Source organism: Gopherus evgoodei, chromosome 1 (assembly GCF_007399415.2).
Source record: "Gopherus evgoodei ecotype Sinaloan lineage chromosome 1, rGopEvg1_v1.p, whole genome shotgun sequence".
NCBI classification, from domain to species: domain Eukaryota; kingdom Metazoa; phylum Chordata; order Testudines; family Testudinidae; genus Gopherus; species Gopherus evgoodei.
In genome coordinates, this window is record NC_044322.1 from 137,474,149 (window position 1) to 137,495,977 (window position 21,829).

The 21,829-nt window shown below is 42.4% G+C and overlaps 1 protein-coding gene across 3 annotated transcripts in view; it reads right to left on the reverse strand.

The window, feature by feature from the left end:
- ASB11 (ankyrin repeat and SOCS box containing 11) overlaps positions 1–21,829 on the reverse strand; it is a 77,638-nt gene that overhangs the window by 21,995 nt on the left and 33,814 nt on the right. For 2 of the 3 annotated variants that reach the window (XM_030573342.1, XM_030573358.1), the window contains exon 7: positions 11,810–15,936. The exons of the other annotated variant lie outside the window; for it this stretch is intronic. In XM_030573342.1, coding sequence (XP_030429202.1) covers positions 15,812–15,936 — 125 coding nt within the window. In that variant the 3' untranslated portion in view covers positions 11,810–15,811. Of the gene's footprint in view, positions 1–11,809; positions 15,937–21,829 lie in introns of those variants that run through there. 3 annotated transcript variants of the gene reach the window in all.

Genomic DNA, 21,829 nt, shown 5'->3' on the forward strand with positions numbered 1-21,829 from the left:
CAGAACATAAGCAAAGATGAAATCCAAATGCTGACAATCCCCACAAACACAAGCCCTTAGCGTATCCTTCCATCCTCAACAGCCTGGGTACAGAATTTGGTCTTGCAGCATGCCCTAAGGTTTGGGGCTATTTTGGACTGGAGGAGGGAGGTTAAGAAGCAAGACAGTTCCAAAGCTGAGGCAGGTGAAGTGACATGGCCACTACTCTAGCCCATGCACTGGAAAAATAACTGCTCCTACATGAAGTACTAAAACCACTAGAATCACATAGCTGCATTTCCCTCATGCTGCTGCCTTATCCACCAGTCTCAATGGATCCAGCACGGATAGCTCTGCAGTGCCCAGGGAATGAAACTATTCCCCAGCACAACCACTCTGTCAGCCAGTGCTTAGGGGACGCAGAGGGCCTTGCACAAGCCAAGGATGACAGCATGACCCAAAGCCTTTATTCTACCAAACGCAGAATAAGGCATTTTCAAACAAGCAAAGAATCCTCACTCCTCCCCATCGCCAAAAGGCAATTTTCAACAGTTAACTATTTATTATTAACCATGTTTATTACTGGTGCCTAAGGACCACCAAAGGATGGGGCGCCATATTGCTAGACACTGTACAAACACAGATACAGGCACAAATTGCTGTCTTGTTTTTGTACACAATTTGACCTGGATGTCTAAACAGATATCGAGAACAAGGAATGCAGTTTTGCAGCCCTTACTCACTGCAGTAGTCAAAAAAAGATCACAGGGCCCTAAATATTTTCTTGTTTCTTGTTTCTTGCTGCTTCTGGATCTCCTTACACAGATTCTAATCATGTTCCTGTGAGTATTCTCCACCCCACGTCAGCTTCCATGGTGTCTCAGCATTACCTCTTTCCAGTAATGACGTTCGTTAACTGCATGCATTCCCCTCTGAAAGATGGCTCTGTTTGCATAGGTCTCACTTCACAGCAATTTTATCTGTCAAGTGCATTAGTGAGACTGATGCAGTAAATTGCGTACTAACATAAGAGGTCTAGTTTTACAGCATTAAATATTGTATCCTGAATTTGGGAGCCGAGGGACAGTGGATAGAAACGATGAATGAAAAATAACTTCAATTATACGACAAAAGGCAAACAAAAACATTTCTTTGCACTGGCACAAAGCCTGTGTTCCTTTCTCTTCACTATCAATACCTTCCCACCCCAAGAGCTATGAGTGACCAGCAAATTGGGGTGTGAGTTACCTGAGGTCACCATAGTCAGGTGTGTATGTCTATCCTCCTGATAGCAATAAAGCAGTATTAAGGGACAGCTGGCTTTGTACATGGGGGGCCGGATACTGTGTAATTGCCCACAGTAAATATATAACCCACGGGTGCAGCTCAGGGTAGTTGTATTTGATAAGTACACACATAGCTGAGTCTAGCTGAAGGAGAAGAAACACAAACTACAAAACTAAAGTTCTTTTTTCCCCAAGCAGTAGCATAAGACTAATACAAGCCAAAGTTTAGGCAATTGGGCAGAGTCCACCCCAAGGGTATGTCTACAATGCAACTGGTGGTTGCAGCTTGGGTAGACATACCCACGCTAGCCTTACTTGCCTGTGCTAGCCTGACTAAAAGTAGTATAGCTGTCTCTGCACAGGTTTCAGCAATGCAAGTAGGTACCTTTGATGACACCCCACCATCACTTCTACATTGCTATTTTTAGCCATGCTAGCAATCACACCTTGGATTGCAGTGTAGACAAGCTCAAAGTCTCTTGTCAGACGCAGAGTAAAGGAGAGAAGCTCCTGTTAATTTAATGTGCTTCTTGCAAAGTCTTTATGATAGAAATATCTCAAGTGCTACCATCAGGGCAACAGTCGTAAATATAAACCCAGAAGTCAGGCTAAACTCTATACAACTTCAGAGCCAAACCAGAAGCAGAGCTTATACACATACACACCAGACTTTTCAGTCATTACACTGCTATTTTTCATTTATGTAGCACCCTTCATCCTGAAGGGTCCTAAAGTTTTATATCAACTTGGCTATCTGCAGAAATCATCTCCACCACCACCCAACAACAGGCATCCCTATATAAACACAGCAGCTGCTCAACAGTGCCCCATAAAGTTGGAGCAAATAGGTAGCAAATAACAATTTATTCAATGAATTTTCCTTCTTTTTCTCTTCAGAGAATATCCACAAGCCAATCACATTTTTTTTCCAAATTTATTAATTATGCCAAACTAATCAATGATTTTTTTCACTAATTCCATTTACTGTCTTCCTCGCTATTCAGTAATTGAAAGCTGAGCTCTGTGTGTTAGTTGTTATTGGTCAGAGAAGACACATAGAGTAGAAGCTCCGAGTTATGAACACCTCGGCAATGGAGCTTGTTTGTAACTCTGAAATGTTCATAACTCTGAACAAAACGTTATGGTTGTTCTTGCAAAAGTTTACAACTGAACATTGACTTAATTGACTTTGAAAGTTTACTATGCAGAAGAAAAATGCTGCTTTCCCTTTATTTATTTTTTACTTTTAACACAGTTCTGGGCTTTTTTTGTTTTTGTCTTTTTGTTTGGCTCTGCTGCTGACTGTTTGCGTACTTCCAGTTCCAAAAGAGGTATGTGGGATTGACTGGTCAGCAGGGCCACCCAGAGGATTCAGGGGGCCTGGGGCAAAGTAATTTCAGGGGCCACTTCCATAAAAAAAAGTTGCAATACTATAGAATTCTATATTCTTGTGGGGGCCCCTGGGGGGGACTGAGGCAAATTGCCCACCCACCCCGAGCAGTTCTGGGAAAAATAAACATTTAAAAACCTTCCGCATCTCAGCACAAACCCAGTTTTGAGAAAACTTCTTTTCAAGTCACTTTTACAAAGTATCACTGGTTCTCAGCATCAGCTAGTGCTAAAAGGCACTAAAGCTCATTAAAAGGGTTGGACAAATATTTTCTGTCTTTGGATCCAAAACTGGGGACTTTTAAAAAGCAGAAAAAAAGTCACGGACAAAGTCTTCTTTCCTTCAAAATTTGTTGTGTTTTTTTTAATTGAAAAGCTGAAATTAGTCTGCCAAAACCTGAACATGGTTTGGGGTTTCAGAAGTGTGTTGCCAAATATTTGCTGCTTGCTGTGTTTGACTGCTTAAAGAAACAATAAAAAAAATCTGCATAAAAAAAATCCAAAACTTTTGAACCATCTCAGCATGTGACCAAATGTCTGAGCCCATCCAGTCAGAGATTTTTCCAGGTTTCTGATACTCTGCTGGCTTCCTTGACTCATATCTGTCTCCATAACTTTGAGTTCATTTAGGTTAGAACAAAAGAACGGCCATTCTGGGTCAGACCAAAGGTCCATCCAGCCCAGAATCCTGTCTACCGACAGTGGCCAATGCCAAGTGCCCCAGAGTGAGTGAACCTAACAGGTAATGATCAAGAGATCTCTCTCCTGCCATCCATCTCCACCCTCTGACAAACAGAGGCCAGGGACACAGTTCCTTACCCATCCTGGCTAATAGCCATTAATGGACTTAACCTCCATGAATGTATCTGTTTCCTAGAGACTGGCTCCACAGGGTCCCTCACAAATTGGAGATGGTTATTGTGGGTTTGTCTTTAGTATAGCTTATGTACATACTCCACGAACTGAGCATTTAAGCTTGTTCCAGAATCTGGGATGAGCCTATGTTGTGACAACTGAAATGCTCAAAATAGCACATGCATGTGAACGGACACAGGGTGGTAAAATTAAATTAACTCAGGGGTTCTCAAACTGGGGGTTGGGACCCCTCAGGGGGTCACAAGGTTATTACTGGGTGTCATCAACAGTCAGCCTCTACCTCAAACCCTGCTTTGCCTCCAGCATTTATAATAGTGTTAAATATATAAAAAAAGTGTTTTTAATGTATAAGGGGGGGTCACACTCAGAGGTTTGCTATGTGAAAGGGGTCACCAGTACCAAAGTTTGAGAACCACTGAATTAACCCCTCTGGAGCCTCAGGGAATGCAGGGGAGGGGGGTCTCCCTTGGTAGGGTTGGGAAAGAGGTAGGTGGTGTAGGATATTGCTCTTCTCATGTGATCCCTCCCCCATGGAAAAGATAACAGCTTGGCTGTTTGTGTTAAATAGCTGTCTGCAAGCCTCAAACTGCTTTAGGGTAGGGAAGGCTGTGCCTCCCCAAACAGCCTGGCCCTGCTCCCTATCCAACCCCCATCCACTTCCTGCCCGACTGCTCCCCTCAGAATCCCCAACCCATCCTGCTCCTTGTCCCCTCACCACCCCTTCAAGACCCCATCCCCAACCACCACCCCGGGACCCAGCCCCTCCCAACTCCCCCCATTCCCTGTCCCCTGACTGCCCCAACCCCTATCCACCCCACCCATCCCCTCCGAGTCCTGACAGACCCTGGAACACCCACGATCCAGCTGCCCATTCCCCATCCCCTGACCGCCCCCCCCAGAACATCTGCCCTCTCCCTGTCCCCTGACTGTCCCCAGGACTCCCTGCGCCTTATCCAACCCTCTCGGCCACAGCCCCCTGCCATGCTACTTACCCCCGTCTACCCCTTCTCCTGCAGCCTCAGTGCACCGCGTGCAGGAGGCCCTGGACAGCATTGCAGCAGAGTGGCTCCAGCGGGGCCTAAGTTCCTGCCAGTCAGCCCAGAGCCCCACCCCCTTACTATGTGTCTCCGAGCAGGGATGAGCTCAGGCCTCGCCCCAGCCACGCCGCTTTAGTTCTATCCAGGACCCCTCCTGGAAGCGGTGGCTAGGGGAAGGCAGGGCCAGGGCCAGGGCTGGAGAATTCTCGTGGGGGCCCCTACCAGGCCCAGGGCCTGGAGCAAATTGCTCCACTTGCCCCGTCCCCCACCCTGTGGGCGGCCCTGCTGGTCAGCTCGTAACTCTGGTGTTCGTAACTCTAAGGTTCTACTGTAGTTTTATTTCTGTTTCCTGTCTGGATGTGCGTAACACTGATTATCAGGTTTCTGGTACAAATGTTTGCTGCAAGGGAATTCAAAATTCACTTTTGATGAATATTTCAAGCATGCAAGAGCAAAATTCGACTTGTCCAAGTATATATACAGTCATAAAGAGTAGTGTTAACATGGCTGAAATTCATAGTTCAGGCTGAATGAATATTCATGGCAATATTTTTGTCTCATTCACCCATTCTGTGATAGCTAATGCACAGCAATACTATGAAACAGTCTTCAACAGAAAGAGAGGAAGAACTTCAGATGAAGGGATAATTTAAACAAGCAGAATGCAGTTGCCCAGCTTAGAATTTGACCAGCACATAAGGGCCATCACTCCTGTAAAAACTATGTCATGGAATCTTTAATAACGACATGTACTCGGCATGGTGGTTTTGCACCAATAGCACAGTCTTTCTAAATACTAAGCTGGGGCACTGGTCCAACACTGACTCAGAGGGAAAAAAATGTCATGTACTGAAATCATCAATGCCACCTTCCTGCAGTATGCATGTTTTCCTCTGCGGGCTCCCAACAAAACACTGAGCAGGCTCTGCCCTTCTTAAGAGGTTCAGAATCTTGTCAGATCTCACAGGGACAAAAAGGCCTTATCCTCTAGTTGTCCTTAGCCACCAATAAAATCTCTTTCTTGGTTGCTGTTGTTTTTAAATACCTTCCTGTGCTGTCTGTTCCTCTGAAGCACCAGCAGCAGCTCCCCCTCACTCTCAGGCTCATAGAAACTTTCCTCTGTAAACATCCTCTCTTCCTATTAGAGTTTACGCCCACTGTGCTCTAACTGGGGGAGTGAACAGAAGTCTGCATCCAGTTACTGTTTGCCCTACACAGGTTTGTTGCTTTCAGGGAAGGAGAATCTCAGTTTAAACCAAAAAAACAGAGCTAACTTCACTTAATTAGAACCAAATCCTGACTTTAGTGAAGTCAATAGAAAACACCTTTTGAGTTCAAAGGGACCTAGATCTGTGTCTTAAAGTTCATTGCATAGAAGCTACAGTTTCTCCAGTCAGCAAGACGCACGTAGCATGAGATCTTCACACTAAACATTGCAACATTTTTTGTGGCATTTGTGCAATTACTGTGTATCCCCACTGCACAGGGTGTTGTAAAACTTTGCTTTTCATCATTTGATGCCAAATCCTTCTCAATTTATTAACCTGACTGGCCTCACTGGGGTCTTTTTTTCAATCCACACAGGATCCCTATCATTAAAATTGCAGTCAAATTGTTCTTAAAACGAATAACGTGCTGAGTCGTCATCCAAGACTGCTATAACATGAAATATATGGCAGATTGCGGATAAAACAGAGCAAAGGACATGCAATTCTCCCCTAAGGAGTTCAGTTACAAATTTAATTAACACATTATATTTTTAATGACCGTCATCAGCATGGAAGCATGTCCTCTGGAACGATGGCCGAAGCATGAAGAGGCATATGAATCTTTAGCATTCTGGCACATAAATATCTTGTGATGCCAGCTACAACAGTGCCATGCAAACACCTGTTCTAACTTTCAGATGACATAATTAAGAAGTGGGCAGCATTATCTCCCATAAATGTAAACAAACTTGTTTCTCTTAGCGATTAGCTGAACAAGAAGTAGGACTGAGTCAACTTGTAGGCACTAAAATTTTACTTTGTTTTGTTTTTGAGTGCAGTTATGTAACAAAAATAATTACTTTTGTAAATTGCAATTTCATTATAAAGAGATTGCACTACAGTACTTGTATGAGGTGAATTGAAAAATACTATTTCTTTTGTTTATAATTTTTACAGTGCAAATATTTGTAATAAAAATAATATAAAGTGAACAGCATACACTTTGTATTCTATGTTGTAATTGAAATCAATATATTTGAAAATGTAGAAAAATACTCAAAAATATTTAATACATTTCAATTGGTATTCTATAGTTTAACAGTGCAATTAATCGTGATTAATTTTTTTTGAGTTAATCGCATTCGTTAACTGCGATTAATCAACAGCCCTAATCAAAATATTTTGATGGAAAAATTTTGTCCAGACCATATTTATGAGACATGCACACAAACACAATGGAACAAACTTCAATATACTGCAAGCAAATACACATCCACTGAGGTCAGTGGAGCCAGCTTTGCCAAGTGTCACTCACCTTCCCAGGTCTTGCTCCATGTGTATTCCCACAGCCCAACCTGTGAGTCACACCCAGGGCCAGCTCCAGGCACCAACACAGCAAGCTGGTGCTTGGGGCGGCCCATGGAAGGGGGCGGCACATCGGGCTTTTCGGTGGCAATTTGGCAGTGGATCCCTCAGTCCCTCTCGGAGGGAAGGACCGTCCGCCGAATTGCTGCCGAAGAATGAAGCGGCACGGTAGAGCAGCTGCCAAAGTGCCGCCAATCGTGGCATTTTTTTTTCCTCTAAGCCGTTTGGCGTGACAAAAAAGCTGGAGTCAGCTCTGGTCACACCACTCAGCAGAGCTCCCCAAATAGGAGCCTTTGGGCTATGGTGGATCCTCTACATCACCAGAGGCCATGTGTCATCTCCTAAGCCAGGCAGTCTCTCTGTCTCTGAGTGTAATGAGTATACAGGCCTTGAATGAGGGGAATCCTCCTGGGCAAGTACCACCTATTTCCAGGATTGCCTATAAGAACATCTGTCTGTCAAGGCAGGAAGGTGGTGTGACTGAGGGGAAGGAAGTGGTCTTGGGAAATTGATATAAGGTGATGCAAGACTGCCTGATCTGCTGACGTACAGCTGAAGGTCCAAGGCCAAAGCTCCATGAACAGGGTCAGCTGGAACTAGGGTGACCAGATGTCCCAATTTTATAGGAACAATCCCAATATTTGGGGCTTTTTTTTTAATATATGCTCCTATTACCTCCCCACCCCCATCTTGATTTTTCACACTTGCTATCTGGTCACCCTACCTGGAACTCACCTCTCACTCAGCAGTGGGAGATAATATTGATTTTTGGTAACCTTTGGGCTTTGTCTCACTGATACCCAGGAGAGCAGGGCAGAATGGGAACTGTAATCTATTGTGACACACAGTTGTAGCCCTAGCTTCTGGCAAGGCATGATGGGAAATGGTGGATATATTTTTACACGCACACACACTTCTTTCTTTAAAAAATACCAGAAAAGACCTAGAGGAAGTTCGACTGACTATAGTGTAATGTGGTATTCTCTCTTTAAAGTTAGTCGTGCAATAGCCAAAGCAATCCCATTGTGAAGGGTCTCTGACACATAAGATAGACTGGAAAAGGTGCCTCATCACCGACAGTGCTGTGTATTGGTCAGGAAGGGGGTGACAGGTTGCCTTCCCATTTGAATTCAGTCTTTCCCTGCAGCACCCCCACCCCAGGGGCTTCCAGTCCTCCACTCCTGCACAGGGGTAGTAGGGACTGGGATTTCAAATAATCAAGGAGTATTCCAGCAGGCCTCTCTCAAGGCCCCTGGTGGTGCATTATCTTCTGGGAGTGGGTAGGAGAGCCTGGGCTCACCCTCTCCATTAAGCTTCAATTAGGATCCCAGTGGTGGGCAGCTCACTCGGCCCCTTAGGGTGCTAAACCACTGCCCTCCCCGGACCACTTCCTACCCCATCCCTGTTAGTTGCATCAGAGTAAGTCACTTCTCTCCAGTCTCTGACACGCAAGCTCAGTCATTCCTCTCTTCTTCATAGGGTCTTCAATGGTCCATGAAGTGAGACCTCAGGTAAGGAGTTCCTGGGCAGTACTTTTACCCTCAGAGTTCAGGGCAGCTGTCTGTTCCCTTCCATGGCCTGAGCTGCTCTGCTCCTCTTTTTAAAGCCCTGTTTAGGCTCTGCAGATGTGGCTGGGTGGGGCTGGCTGGGCCCAGAGCTGTCCCTTACCCCCTTGCTCACCAGTGTGGGGTTTGTAAAGCCCATCATACAGACACACACACACACTGAGTCAGGTTCTGCATGTTCAGAGCCTGTAGGAGTCATTTTGGTACGTATCGAATACAAAGAGTTGTGCTTCAAACTATACATCCTTGGACTCATGCTAGGTTTCTGATGTATTGAGGCTTCAGCCCACTCACAGATAGGGCGATCAGATAGCAAGTGTGAAAAATCAGGATGAGAGTGTAGAGTAATAGGCACCTATATAAGAAAAACCCAGAATATCAAGATTGTCCCTATAAATCAGGGCAACTGGTGACCCTACTCACATGGCTGTCTGACCATACTAGAAAGTATGACACTGTCAGAGAAGTTTCTGGAATAGTTACTGGAAGGAGTAGACAAGTAAACCCAGGGGCCTAAATTTTCAGTGTCCAATTACAGACTTCTTTTAGGGGTTTGTTCTTCAGAAGTGCTAAGCACGAACTCCCTGAAAAGCAGGTCCCTGTAAAGCATTTCTGGCTAAGCACATAAAAACTGAGGCCCCAAAAATCATTACTTGCCTTTGAAAGTATAGACATGTTTTATATTTTATTTTGTAATGTGGGCTGGGAAGACACCTTTGACCTGTGTCTGGAACAACCCCTCAGGTTGTACATCATTTTTGTCCCTTTTGGATAGGTTAAGATAAAGTTACCATAATAAAAGAATTTTCTGTTAAAATGTCCCAAGGATTTAGCCTTGTTTTACTCATTAGCCTATAACACTAAGGAAAACAAGAAAACCAGCAAGTGATCTGAGTCAGCAGCAAAAGCTATTTCCCCCCAAACCAATAGCAAGAGGGCTAAGAGTAGATATTTTTCATTTACAAACAATATTCAAATAGCAGGCAAGTGCATTTTTTGCATTGGATTTATGAGCTGCTTTCTGCATTAAATTCTTCATTAATGTCAGCTGAGCAGCCAGTTCCTTAAACACCCCCATAAAGGAAATTAGACATTCCTACCAATGTCTGCCAGTTCTGAGCAGATGGGAACAAAGTAGAATCCATTTATCTGAAGCAAGAAAGAGAATCTGCATCAGTATCAGAGTGGAATTTCTTGCTTTATTTAAATGGACTCCAGTTATTCACCTGCTAGGTATTATTCCTTTGGGAACAAACTGATATATATATATATATATAACTTAATGAGTTTTTTTATAGAAAAATTTCTATTGAATGACTTGCCAAACCCTTGACACAAAAATATGATTGACAAATGTCAGGCATTAACCAGGTGCAGTTATTTCAGTGTTAAGTGTATTGTCAGCTCTGAATCTGTAGTGATGTTAAGAATGGCAGTAACAAATCAGAATGATCTCACTCACTAATAAGGAGCCAATCTGGGTATTTGGGGCTGATTATTCTGTGACAGGTATTCACTGGTTAAAGGCACAAAGCTTCTGAGACAAACTTAAGACAATATATCTTCGTACATATCTCAGGCTGCAGACAGCAGGAAACTAATCTTTAGAAACTGCTAAAAACAAACATCTCTCTGCAGGATAATGAGATACAAATAGAAAGCAAAGAAATATGTCTGCTGGGCCAGTGACCTGAAAAATATTCCATCTCACGTTGAGTAAGACTGGGAGATCATGAAAGTGTACAGCAGCTCCTCTGATTTTAGTGTTTTAGGGTGATCTACATGCAGTAGCAACTAATTCATAAAGATCAATCTGAATATTAGGTACATTCTATTACAACTAAATTGGAACACTTGTGCCCTAAACCTAGCAACTGATCATTCTTTTTTCATTAAAGTATTGGATGTTTTCATCACTGCATCTTCTCTGTCTTCTGTTCCAAGGTCTGCTCTCAACCAATATTATAATATTAACAATAATTTATATAGTACTCTATTCCCAGTTGCTGTAATCTGATAGTACCTTCATATATTAATCCTTCCAACATGAGGGAAAATTAACTGCTATCATGATGCTCTGGTGATAATAACTGCTCTAACAGAAAGCTTCTGATTTACACTGAGAGGAGAACAAGGTGCAAGGTTACTGTTTGACTCAGCTTGCTTAACTGCTCAATCAGACTAAATTGAAATGAGCTTTTAGTGTATAATTAATACAGAAACTGTAACTAAGTGCAATTTTCAATACTCCATCCCATTCATAAACTAATTTGTAGCAGGTTAAGTGAACGTTAATAAAGAGAGGCCCATGGCTGACATAGCAGTAGCGTTGCAGGTCACAACTGAGTGATGTGACTTGGCAGAGCAGCATAAGAGAAGCTTGGTCACTGACAACCTTTGTTATACTCAAGCCAGAGTTATTAAGTCCTTTGAACACTGAATCCACTCAATTTTTTTTAAATGGCTGTCTTACAGATTTCCCTGGCCTCTGACACTTCTCTCAGGGGATTGCTTCTCTTTTAGACCTTCTGGTGACCCAAACTTGTAGAACATAATTCCTGAGACTGCGGTGAGAGATGAAAGATCTACTTTTCTGAGCACCTTTGCATCATGGATGGCACCCCCTCCAGCTGCAGTGAAGGAAAAATGCTGAGGCTGACTAAAAATGTGATTCTACAGGAATTTCACTGATAAATATTTCATCAGTGAAAATCTCCATGTACACCAAAACTTACTGAGTGTTAGCACACGGACATGTTATTCATACTGGTTTGCTGAATTGTATATTCAGTACGTTCAACTCACTCATTAAACAAGATGGTAGCAAAAATCCTCTCTGTCTCCCTGAATTTTATTATAATTATTGAATCTCTAAGTGACATTTCCTTCCCCTTCCCAAGTCATTCTGGATGTCATTTGTTCAAGAAATTTTTCAATAGCTAAATTATAATATTAATATAATTTCCTTCCCTCCCACCACAATGAGTTTCAACAAGGGTTGAGAATCTTAAGGATAAAGGTAATTTCCAGAAATAAAAATAAAACCAGACAAACAGTTCTTTGTGGAATAAACTCTATTAGATATTACACATCTGCTGCAGAACGTTTAAAAAAAATCACAATGAGGAGCAATGAGTTTGTGCAAAGAAAAAAAAACCCTATTTCCAAAAGAAAAAACACACAAAGACATCATAAACTGTTAGCCAGACAGATGGTTCAGTTGTCTTTTCAGATGGTCACCTAAAAGTTTGCTTATAAATTAATTTTATTATGAGGCTTTGTAATCTTGGCATCCTGCCACATTGTGATGCAGCATCACACCATAGATATCGGGAGTCTTTCAACAGCCCTGTCAGATACAGGACTGCCCACTGAAAACTGGGATAACACGGCTTTTGTGGTGGATGGACCAGATTCATCCACTGTGGTGCACATAGGTATAAATTATTCCTCCCTGTGCCATCTGATCCCTCTGTGCTCCAACAAGATTTTCCCAGTGGAGGCCCTTAGTGGCACTGCCACCTGCCCTCCCTTAGGATTTGTACTGGGGGGAGGGACAACAATAATTGTGGCAGGGGTTCCATTTCCAGTGGCCACTCTGAAGGCAATGCACTGAGTCAGAATATGCCCTAGATGTCTGGGCCATGCTTTCTTCTGGGCAATCACCATCCATTTTCTGGAATATTCTAGCAATTTACACAGAGGAAGGATCTGGAGAAGGAGGAGAAAATAGAAGGACTTTCCCTCTCCCACACCGTTCCACAGTAGACCTTTCTGCAGCTAGGCCCTGTACTTTGTTTTTTCACAGTGGAAACCAGTGTAAATCCCAGCTGAATCCAGTCCTATATGAACACACAGAAAGAAAGAGCCATATAATGGAGAACAGTTGAATAATAAACAGATATCAACTTAATTTTACGTGAACAGGAAGACTAGTCAACTTGAGAAGGGAATGCTGATCTCTGTATACGAAGCCAATGTGCAATATATACTGCCATATTTACACATGGAATGTCTTCCAAGGAAATATCTGACAGCCTCTCAATTATACCCACACATTTCAGGAGTATACCAGTTTTTTCCTCTTAAACAAAGATTCATACAGGGAGTTTTACTTCCTGACCCATAAAAAGATAATGTTTGCCACTGATAAGCCACTCAGAAAGCAGGAATTTGTATATGTGAATTTAGTAGCTCAGAGGTAAGCAAGTTTTCCCTGTACTCACTTCTAGCCAACTGGGGCACGCTTATTTGCATAGGAGATCTGATTCGTTAACACAGTACCAGATGTCAATATTGTTCATCTCCGAGAAAAGAAATAAACAGTATAAACTGGCTAATTTACCACATAACTATTTTTAATAGGTGGGGACAAGATAGGGGAGGTAATATCTTTTATTGGACGAACTTCAACTGAAGACAAGCTCCTTATATAAGCTCAACAGCTTTTCTCTCCCACCAACAGATTTTGGTCTAATAAAAGATATGACCTCACTCTCTTTGTCCTGCCCCAAAAATGATCAGATCATGATATGGAAGAACTTCCACAATCCCACTTCACACTACAAAGCATAAGGCAAACACTAACTGCCAGTGATTAGAAAGAAACTTTCCCTAGAGGCAAGAGATTACATAATTGTCCATTGTGGGATTTGTTGCACCTTTCCCTGAAGCAGCTGGTATTGGCTGCTATTAGAAAAAAAGGATGTCAGACCACTGGACATTACAGCACAGATGTACATAGATGTTACATGTTCCTGTGAAAAAGATGGTTCACCCACACAGCTGATTTGGGTAGATGATATAAGCGATATTGGAGAGAGAGAAATTGAAAGACCACCTCCTACCATGTCATAAGCAATACTTCTGAAAATTGTCCCAAAGCAAACTAAAGTCAACAAAAACACTTGTGGCATTTTTAGGCGAGACAATGGAATTACAGCAAAAAAAATTGGACAACATATCAAGTGAACTTCTAATACAATTTCAAGACACCGTAACTTTAACTCTTGTTTTCTGATTTTTTTTTAAATCAAACTTCTCAAAAACCTCTACCCAGAAACAAAGATGTGCCATGTGAAATTTCAGGAAGAATACTGTTTTGGAGGAAAGTTGAGATAAGGGTTGAAAACTGATCTGATGATGGGAAGCTAGGTTCAACTATAACTATGGAGCAGCTACTGCCACTCCAGAATACATACCTTCCAGAGTTGCTACATGGGATTTCCATTCCTTTAAGGAATATAAATTCTTTTAAAATTTAAAATCCCATGTAAATTACATATTGTATTAATTTTGCATGTATAAGGAAAACAATTGTATATTATACACTCTGGAGCAGATTCTCAGCTCAGGTAGATTGTCTTAGCTCACCTGATTTCAGTGACGTTGTGATCAATTATATCAGCTGAGTGTCTGCCTCTCTGTTAAGATACCAGATGTCACCTAGAAACTAGGACTGATGCTCTAAAATATGGCAGATTAGATAAAGATAAGGATAATGACATTGAGTGACTGAAAATGAACACAAATCTTTTTGGGTTTTGATAGGTTCCTGAGATTTTGAGGATACACAGTTCCAAATGCTAATCCAACTCTGGCATATGTCCCGTACCATATGAGGAAATGCTTATATTCAGTGAAGGCTTTGCTGCCCCTTTAGAATGGTTTTTGCTGTTAATGGCAATGGAAAGAACATCCCACATGTGCAAACACAGGCTATTTGCAGAGGCAGAAAAATGCATTTAACTTCAGTTGTGACATCGCAGGTCTGTTCTGCTTGATCTCGGAGGGAAATAGTAATACCTAGCACTTTTCATCTTCCATATGCTGAACTGTCATAACAATGTGAGGGAGAACAATTACTCTCATTTTACAGATAGCAAAACTGTAGCGGAGAGGTTAAGTGACTAGCCCAAAGCCAGAGACATTGTTGCTGTCAGAGCAAGGGTCAGAGCTCAGAAGTTCCTGGCTTTCGATCCCACATTCACACGAGACCATGCCTATTTCTCAAGTTATTTCTTTTTATCTTCCTTGTGACTTATATTGAAAACTGTTCATTCACAGGTTGAAAATGTATTTGTTCCTCAACCCCTTAAGAGGTCAGGATAACAAAATGAAGCTGGAATCCCTTTTCAGCTTTGTTGAATCTAAATGAGCCATCACTACCCCCCTGCTTATGGCAAAACTGTATCAAAGGCCTGAGACTGAAGACACACTCCTTCCATTAGCCAACCAACCTCTGGAAAAAACAGAACAAACCTTGAAGTATACTATTATACTATTAATCCCAGGATCTCCACTTGCTATAGTCTGATAGCTCTGGCTCTTTATGACCTTCTGTTCACTCCATGACAGTCCATAGGCTTTTCAACTAATAATGTGAAGGCTAAAGCCATAATAAAGTTCCAGAGTCCTTTCACAAAGCCAAATAAAGTGGGAATGAGAGAAGGAAGGAACCTATCACCCCCCAGATATTTCCACACAGACTGACAATGAGGGGCTCCATTCCCCTTTGATATTTTCATGTAAGGATCTATTTCATGAAATCTCAAAAGTTCAGGATTCATGCAGACTTTTTGCTGCATTTGAAAGGAAAGAGAGGAGAAAACGAATTATTTCTTTTGGCTTAATTTAAAATTCTCTAGCATCAGATTTCTATACAGTAGTTGACTTCATTAAATCATACTTAAGGTGGCTTGTATACCACACATACATATACCTGCACAGTCAGCTGTTTGTGCATAACCACCCCCCCAAACACACACACATACCCATACAATCAGCTGTTTGGGTGTATACTTACACACAGCTGTACAATCTACTGTTTGCGTATTTCAGTCTCTGATCTAACATCAGTGGATTCAACACTAAAGTGTGAGGATATCATTTCCATAGTAACATGCACTGTGCTACAAAGCAGTTTCCACTGGTTACACAATACAGGAGTATTGTGTCAGGGAGTATTGTTATGTCAGCAGCTAAGTGGTTTGGTACCTATAGTAAGCAGTAAATGATGTCTTTGTTTTTCACTTCAGTTTAATATCTTTGTGATAAACAGCCATTTTGTTGTTCTCCTGGCAATCATCTTATAGATAGTCATAGAGCTATCGATATAAGAGAAATTTCTCAAGTGGCTCAGGAAGATTCAGCTTGTGGACTACATAAAGAGATGAGCGACCCAAACACTTCCTGATACACAGCCGACACAGCTGGGCAAGGCTGGCAGGACCTGGAAAAGAAGGAAAAACCCATAAACTCAAAACCCGTAAACATGAAGGCCAATGGGGGCTGTGGGAAGCGGCAGCCAGCAGATCCTTCGGCCTGTGCTGCTTCCTGCAGCCCCCATTGGCCTGGAACTGTGAACCACGGCCAGTGGGAACCGCAATCGGCTGAACCTGCAGATGCTGCAGGTAAACAAACTGTCCCAGCCTGCCAGCAGATTTCCCTGACCGGGCCGCGTGCTAAAGGTTGCCGATCCCTGTACTATGCCAATATATACCAGCTGAGGATCTGATCCAAGGCTGGAATGCAATGCTCCTTATAAACTCTTTTGAAGTTGCTCATAACTTTCTTAAACAAATTCCCCATGGGAGGAAGTTTTCTAAGCTGTGTGATCATCCAGGGACTTCAATTTGAGTGACATATGCTGGAGGTCTCATGCTGCCAGTACTAAAACATCCTTGGGATTTATAAATAGTATATATGACAATTTCCTAACTCAAAAAGTGTTGCATCCAGCATAGGGAAATTCTATTTTAGACCTCATTTTGACAGATACATAAGAACTGATCACAGAACTAAAAATTACTGGTAATTTAGTTATAGGTGACCATGACATGATCACATTTATAATTTGCAAACAATAAAGTCTACACCAGTGATATTTATAATTGTTGCTTTGAAAAGGCCAATTTCACAAAGCTGAAAACAATTAGAAGCCAAATCTACTGGGAGGAATAACTCAATAAAAAAATGTGAATCATAATTGGGAATTGCTTAAGAAAACTTTACCAGCTGCTCAAAAAGTCACAATTGAGGAAGAAGGCCGTATTGGTTAAAAAACTGTCCTAGTTTAGTGGAGAAGGAAAGGCAGCTAAAAAAATAAAATAATAATATATAACAAATGGAAAAAAAGGGAAGCTGATATTAATTATTATAAATCGAAAGTTGGGAATTGTAGAAAATTCATAGGGGAATCAAAGGGATACAAGGAGAAATCTATGACCACCAGAGTTAAGGACAATACGAAGGAGTTTTTAAAGTACAGGTATATTAGAAACAAAAAGAATCCTAACAATGGTAATGGTCCATTACTAGATGGTAGAATTATCACAATGAGAGTGCAGAAAAGGCATAAATGCTCGATAAATATCTGTTCTGTATTTGGGAAAAAACAGATAATACAGGCATAGCATGTGATATTATTCTTTCCATTCCACTAGTATCTCAGGAGGATGTTAAACTGCAGCTAATAAACTCGGACATTTTTAAATCAGCAGGTCCAGATAACTTGCGTCCAAGATTTTTTAAAAAGCTGGCTAAGGAGCTTGCTGGACAATTAATACTGATTTTCAGTAAATCTTGGAACACCATGGAGTTCCAGAAGACTGGAAGAAAGCTAGTGTTGTGCCAATATTTAAAAACAGTAAACTGGATGACCCAGGAAGTTATAGGCCTGTCAGTCTGATGTTACATCTGGGCAAGATAATGGAGCAGCTGATATGACACCTGATTAATAAAATAAATACAGTTAATGCCAATCAACATGGGATTATGGAAAATATATCCTGTCAAACTAACTTGATATCTTGTTTATGACATTACAAGTAATAGTGTTATTGTAATAGTTTTCTGTAAGGCATTTGACTTAGTTTCACATGAAATTTTGATTAAAAAACTAGAAAGATACAAAATTAACATGGCACACGTTAAATGGATTAAAAAGCTGGCTAATGGAGAGGACTCAAAATGTAATTGTAAATGGAGAATCATCATCGAACAGGTGTATTTCTAGTGGAGTCCCATAGGGATTGGTTCTTGGCCATATGCAATTAACGTTTTTATTAATGACTGGGAAAAAAACATAAATCATCCCTGATAGAGTTTTCAGATGACACAAAAACTGGGGAGTGGTTAATAATGAAGAGGATAAGCCACTGATACAGAGCAATCTGGATTTCTTGGTAGGCTGGGCACAAGCAACAATGTGTGTTTTAATAGATATACATTTATGAACAAAGAATGTAGCCATACTTTACATGCTGGGAGACTCTATCCTGGGAAGCAGTGACTGAAAAAGATTTGAGAACTGTGGTGGATAACCAGCTGAACAAGAATTCCCAGTCTGACACTGTGGCCAAAAGGGCTAATCTGATCTTTGGATGCAGAGGAATCTCACATAGGAGAAGAGAGGTTATTTTAGCTCTATATTTGGCACTGGTGTGACTGCTGCTGGAATCTTGTGTCCAGTTCTGGGGTCCACAATTCAAGAAAGATGCTGATAAATTGAAGAAGGTGAAGAGAAAAGCCACAAGAATGATTAAAGGATTAGAAAACATGCTTTATAGCAGGGGCGGGCAAACTTTTTGGCCTGGGGGCCGCATCGGGTTTCGTAAATTGTTTGGAGGGCCAGTTAGGGGAGGGGATTGTGGCACAGTCCCCACCTCCTATATGCCCTCTCCCCGGGAATCCTGCCGCATCCAACTCCCCTGTTCCCTGACGGCCCCTCTGGCACCCCTGCCCCATCCACACACACCCACTCCCTGTCCCCTGACTGCCCCGGGACCCCTGCCACCCCATACAATCCCTCTGATCATTCCTGATGGCCACACTGGGACCCCTGCCCCATCCAACCACCCCTTCTCCCTGTCCCCTGACTGGCTCCTGAACTCCTGCCCTTGACTGCCCCCTACCGCCCTATCCAACCCCCATCCTTCCTGACTGCCCCCACCAGGACCCCTGCCCCCATTCAACCCCCTGTTCCCCCCCGACTGCCCCAACTCCTATCCACACCCCACCCCCTGACCACCCCCTCAAACTCCCCTGCCCTCTATCCACCCCCCTGCTCCCTGCCCCCTTACCGCGCTGCCAGGAGCATTGGTGGGTGGCGGTGCTACAGTCGCGCAGCCAAGCTGAAGCTGGGCCTTGCTGCCACCATCACAATGCAGCACAGAGACCGGGTCAGGCCAGGCTCTGCAGCTGCGCTGCCGCAGGAGCTCACAGCCCCCCCACCCAGATCACTGCACCAGCAATGGAGCGAGCGAGCTGAGGCTGTGGGGGAGAGGGGACAGTAGGGAAGGGGCCAACGGCTAGCCTCCCAGGCCAGGAGCTCGGGGGCTGGGCAGGATGGTCCCGTGGGCTGGATGTGGCCCATGGGCCATAGTTTGCCCACCTCTGCTTTATAGTGATAGAGTCAAGGAGTTCAATCTAGTAAGCTGAATGAAGGGAAGGTTAAGGGGTCATTTCATCACAGTCTATAAGTACCTACATGGGGAACAAATATTTAATAATGGGCTCTTCAATTTAGCAGAGAAAGGTACAATACAATTCAGTGGATGGAAGTTGAAGCTAGACAAATACAGACTGGAAATAAGGCACGCACTTTTAACTGTGAGAGTAATTAACCCTTGGAACAACTTACAAAGGGTCATGGTGGTTTCTCCATCAATGGCAATTTTATAATCAAGATTAGACGTTTTTCTAAAAGATCTGCTGTAGGAATTATTTTAGGGAAATTCTATGACCCAGAGGAGATCAGACTAAATGGTCGCAATGGTCCCTGCTGATCTAGGAATCTACTAAATGTTTGTGCAAACTCCCTTCAGACATTTTTGAGCTGTGGTCACAACAAAACAAACAACTTGCATTATCCCATTAGAAATGTTGTCCGTGGGTAATTCAGGAATGCTTGAATAGATTTTGTTCAAACTTGAGTTGTTTTATGGAAACTGGCTTAGAATTCTGAAGCTATGAGCGCTAAAAGCATTTTCATGTGTGCACAATAAAGCTTTTTCTGATTCCTGCTTTGAGCTAAATCTCAAAACCATAAAGGTGTGCATGAGTATTAGATTTTTAGCTAATATGGTCATGTGCCTTACTTAGCTAATAGCAGAACACAGAGAAGTCTGGTGAGAATAAACATAATAAAGAGTGCTTGGTGATCAGATGCCCTGGTAATGTGGGCTGTACTTAGTCAGGTGTTTTCATGTACAGCACATGTACACAATTGCATGTTCAAATATATATTTGTGTGCCTGAATACACATATGCACCCAATACCTGTTTCTGTGGGTATGCAAATGTAACCCTTTAATGAGTGTGTGTTACAGGTCCTGCTTTCTGCCTGATCCCAGAGTGTATGAGCATTACCACCCCAGCTAGATAGTGTTGGCACTTTAGGTCAACGTGTAGTAGCTTAGGCTGTTAGCTCCGGAGATTCTGGAGTGTTAACCAAGATGTCACATGGTGCAGGGCCGCCCAGAGGAGTCAGGGGGCCTGGGGCAAAGCAATTTCAGGGGCCCCTTCCATAACAAAAAAGTTGCAATACTATAGAATACTATATTCTCGTGGGGGCCCCTGCAGGGCCTGGGACCCGGGGCAAATTGCCCCACTTGCCCTCCATGGCAGCCCTGGTCACAAAAATGTTTTGCAAGCACAACTTAGACACCTATGTTTAATAATATGGCTCCAAATCTTCCAAAGGTGCTTCATGGAATGAAACTATTACAAAGATAAATTTGTGGTCCTAAACAAGCTGACAATGTCCCATTAAAAAAATTAACAGGCAGAAAAGCGGGGAAGAAACATGTAGGAAAAAACAGCTCATATAAATGGCACTTGAGATGAAGAGGGAAGTAGCTCTGTAGGCAAACAAAGCAAGAAAGAAAATCTCTCACATTAAAATTGTCATTATATAATGGCAAGGAAGGAAAAAAGGGTAAAGGAAAATATCTAAATACATGTAGCAGAAAACATAGGCAGTAGAAAGAAGATTGCTCAAAAGAAGTTTCTGTGGTGCCTCCATTTGAAAAGAGGATTCTAGGGAAAATGTTTGGGCGGCGAAGTAAAGGTGCAATGAAGTGTTTGAAAGCAAAAGAGATAGGACGTTTGGATTATTTCCAGGTCTAGAATTTATTCATCTTTCAAAAGTGGAGAGCCAAGATTAAATTAATTAAAATGTTCTACAGAGCACCCAATTGTAAGGAAGAACAGGATGAATAGCTGACAGTGGAAATTAAAGGATTTGTGGGGAAATTAATAGCAATGAGAGACCTTTCTTCCCAGACATAAACTGTGATAGATTTAATGGAAAAGACAAACTGAGCAGCAGATTTATGAATATTGTACTTGTTCGTGCAGCCTATAAATCAAGCCATAAAGATAACTCTTGATTTAGCTCAGAGAAACGCAGATATTATGACAAAAGGTATAAATGTTGCAAACCATATATGTAAAAGTGCTGTGACCAGGTTTATAATCAGGTTTAAACTGTGATGGGTTTGGATGACTAATAGAAGCTCTGGGTGGAAACCAATCCAATAATGGAATGGGAGGGAAGGATATTAAGTGGGAAATTTCATTTCATGAGTGGGTTAAAGTCACTTCTGTGCAGTTAGCCAGAACAAAGCCCAAGCACTTAAGTGGTCAAAATTGGACTTCAGTGGGACTTAAGCAATGGATAGGCCTTTTGCTGGCCCTCTGAGTACAGTGAATTTCATCCAGTCTAAGTAAGGTGGATGTATTTTTTTATTGATGATAAATGCATTAAGGGCCAGAATAACTTGTGGAGTTACACTGGCCTGAGCCAGAGTAGATCCTTACCTGGGTCCCGTCATTGGAAACCCTGCCAAGGGAGAGACCAGAGCAGTGCAAAAGAGCCACAGTCTGAGTTTCAGTGTGCTGGAAGAGGTTGGAAGGGGCCAGCAGGGTCTCAAAAGTAGACAGTGCTAGCTAAGCAAAATGCAAAAAAAAGCTCTCATAAACACCACTTCCCTTCCCTTCCCTTGAGGTGAATCTGTCTCCCACGTGATGCAGTGGGCCTACCTAGTGAAGGGAGGTGTATTTTACACTTCCCTGCATGAAAGCACTAGTGAGAGGAGAGAGAGAAACCAATGTGGATATAG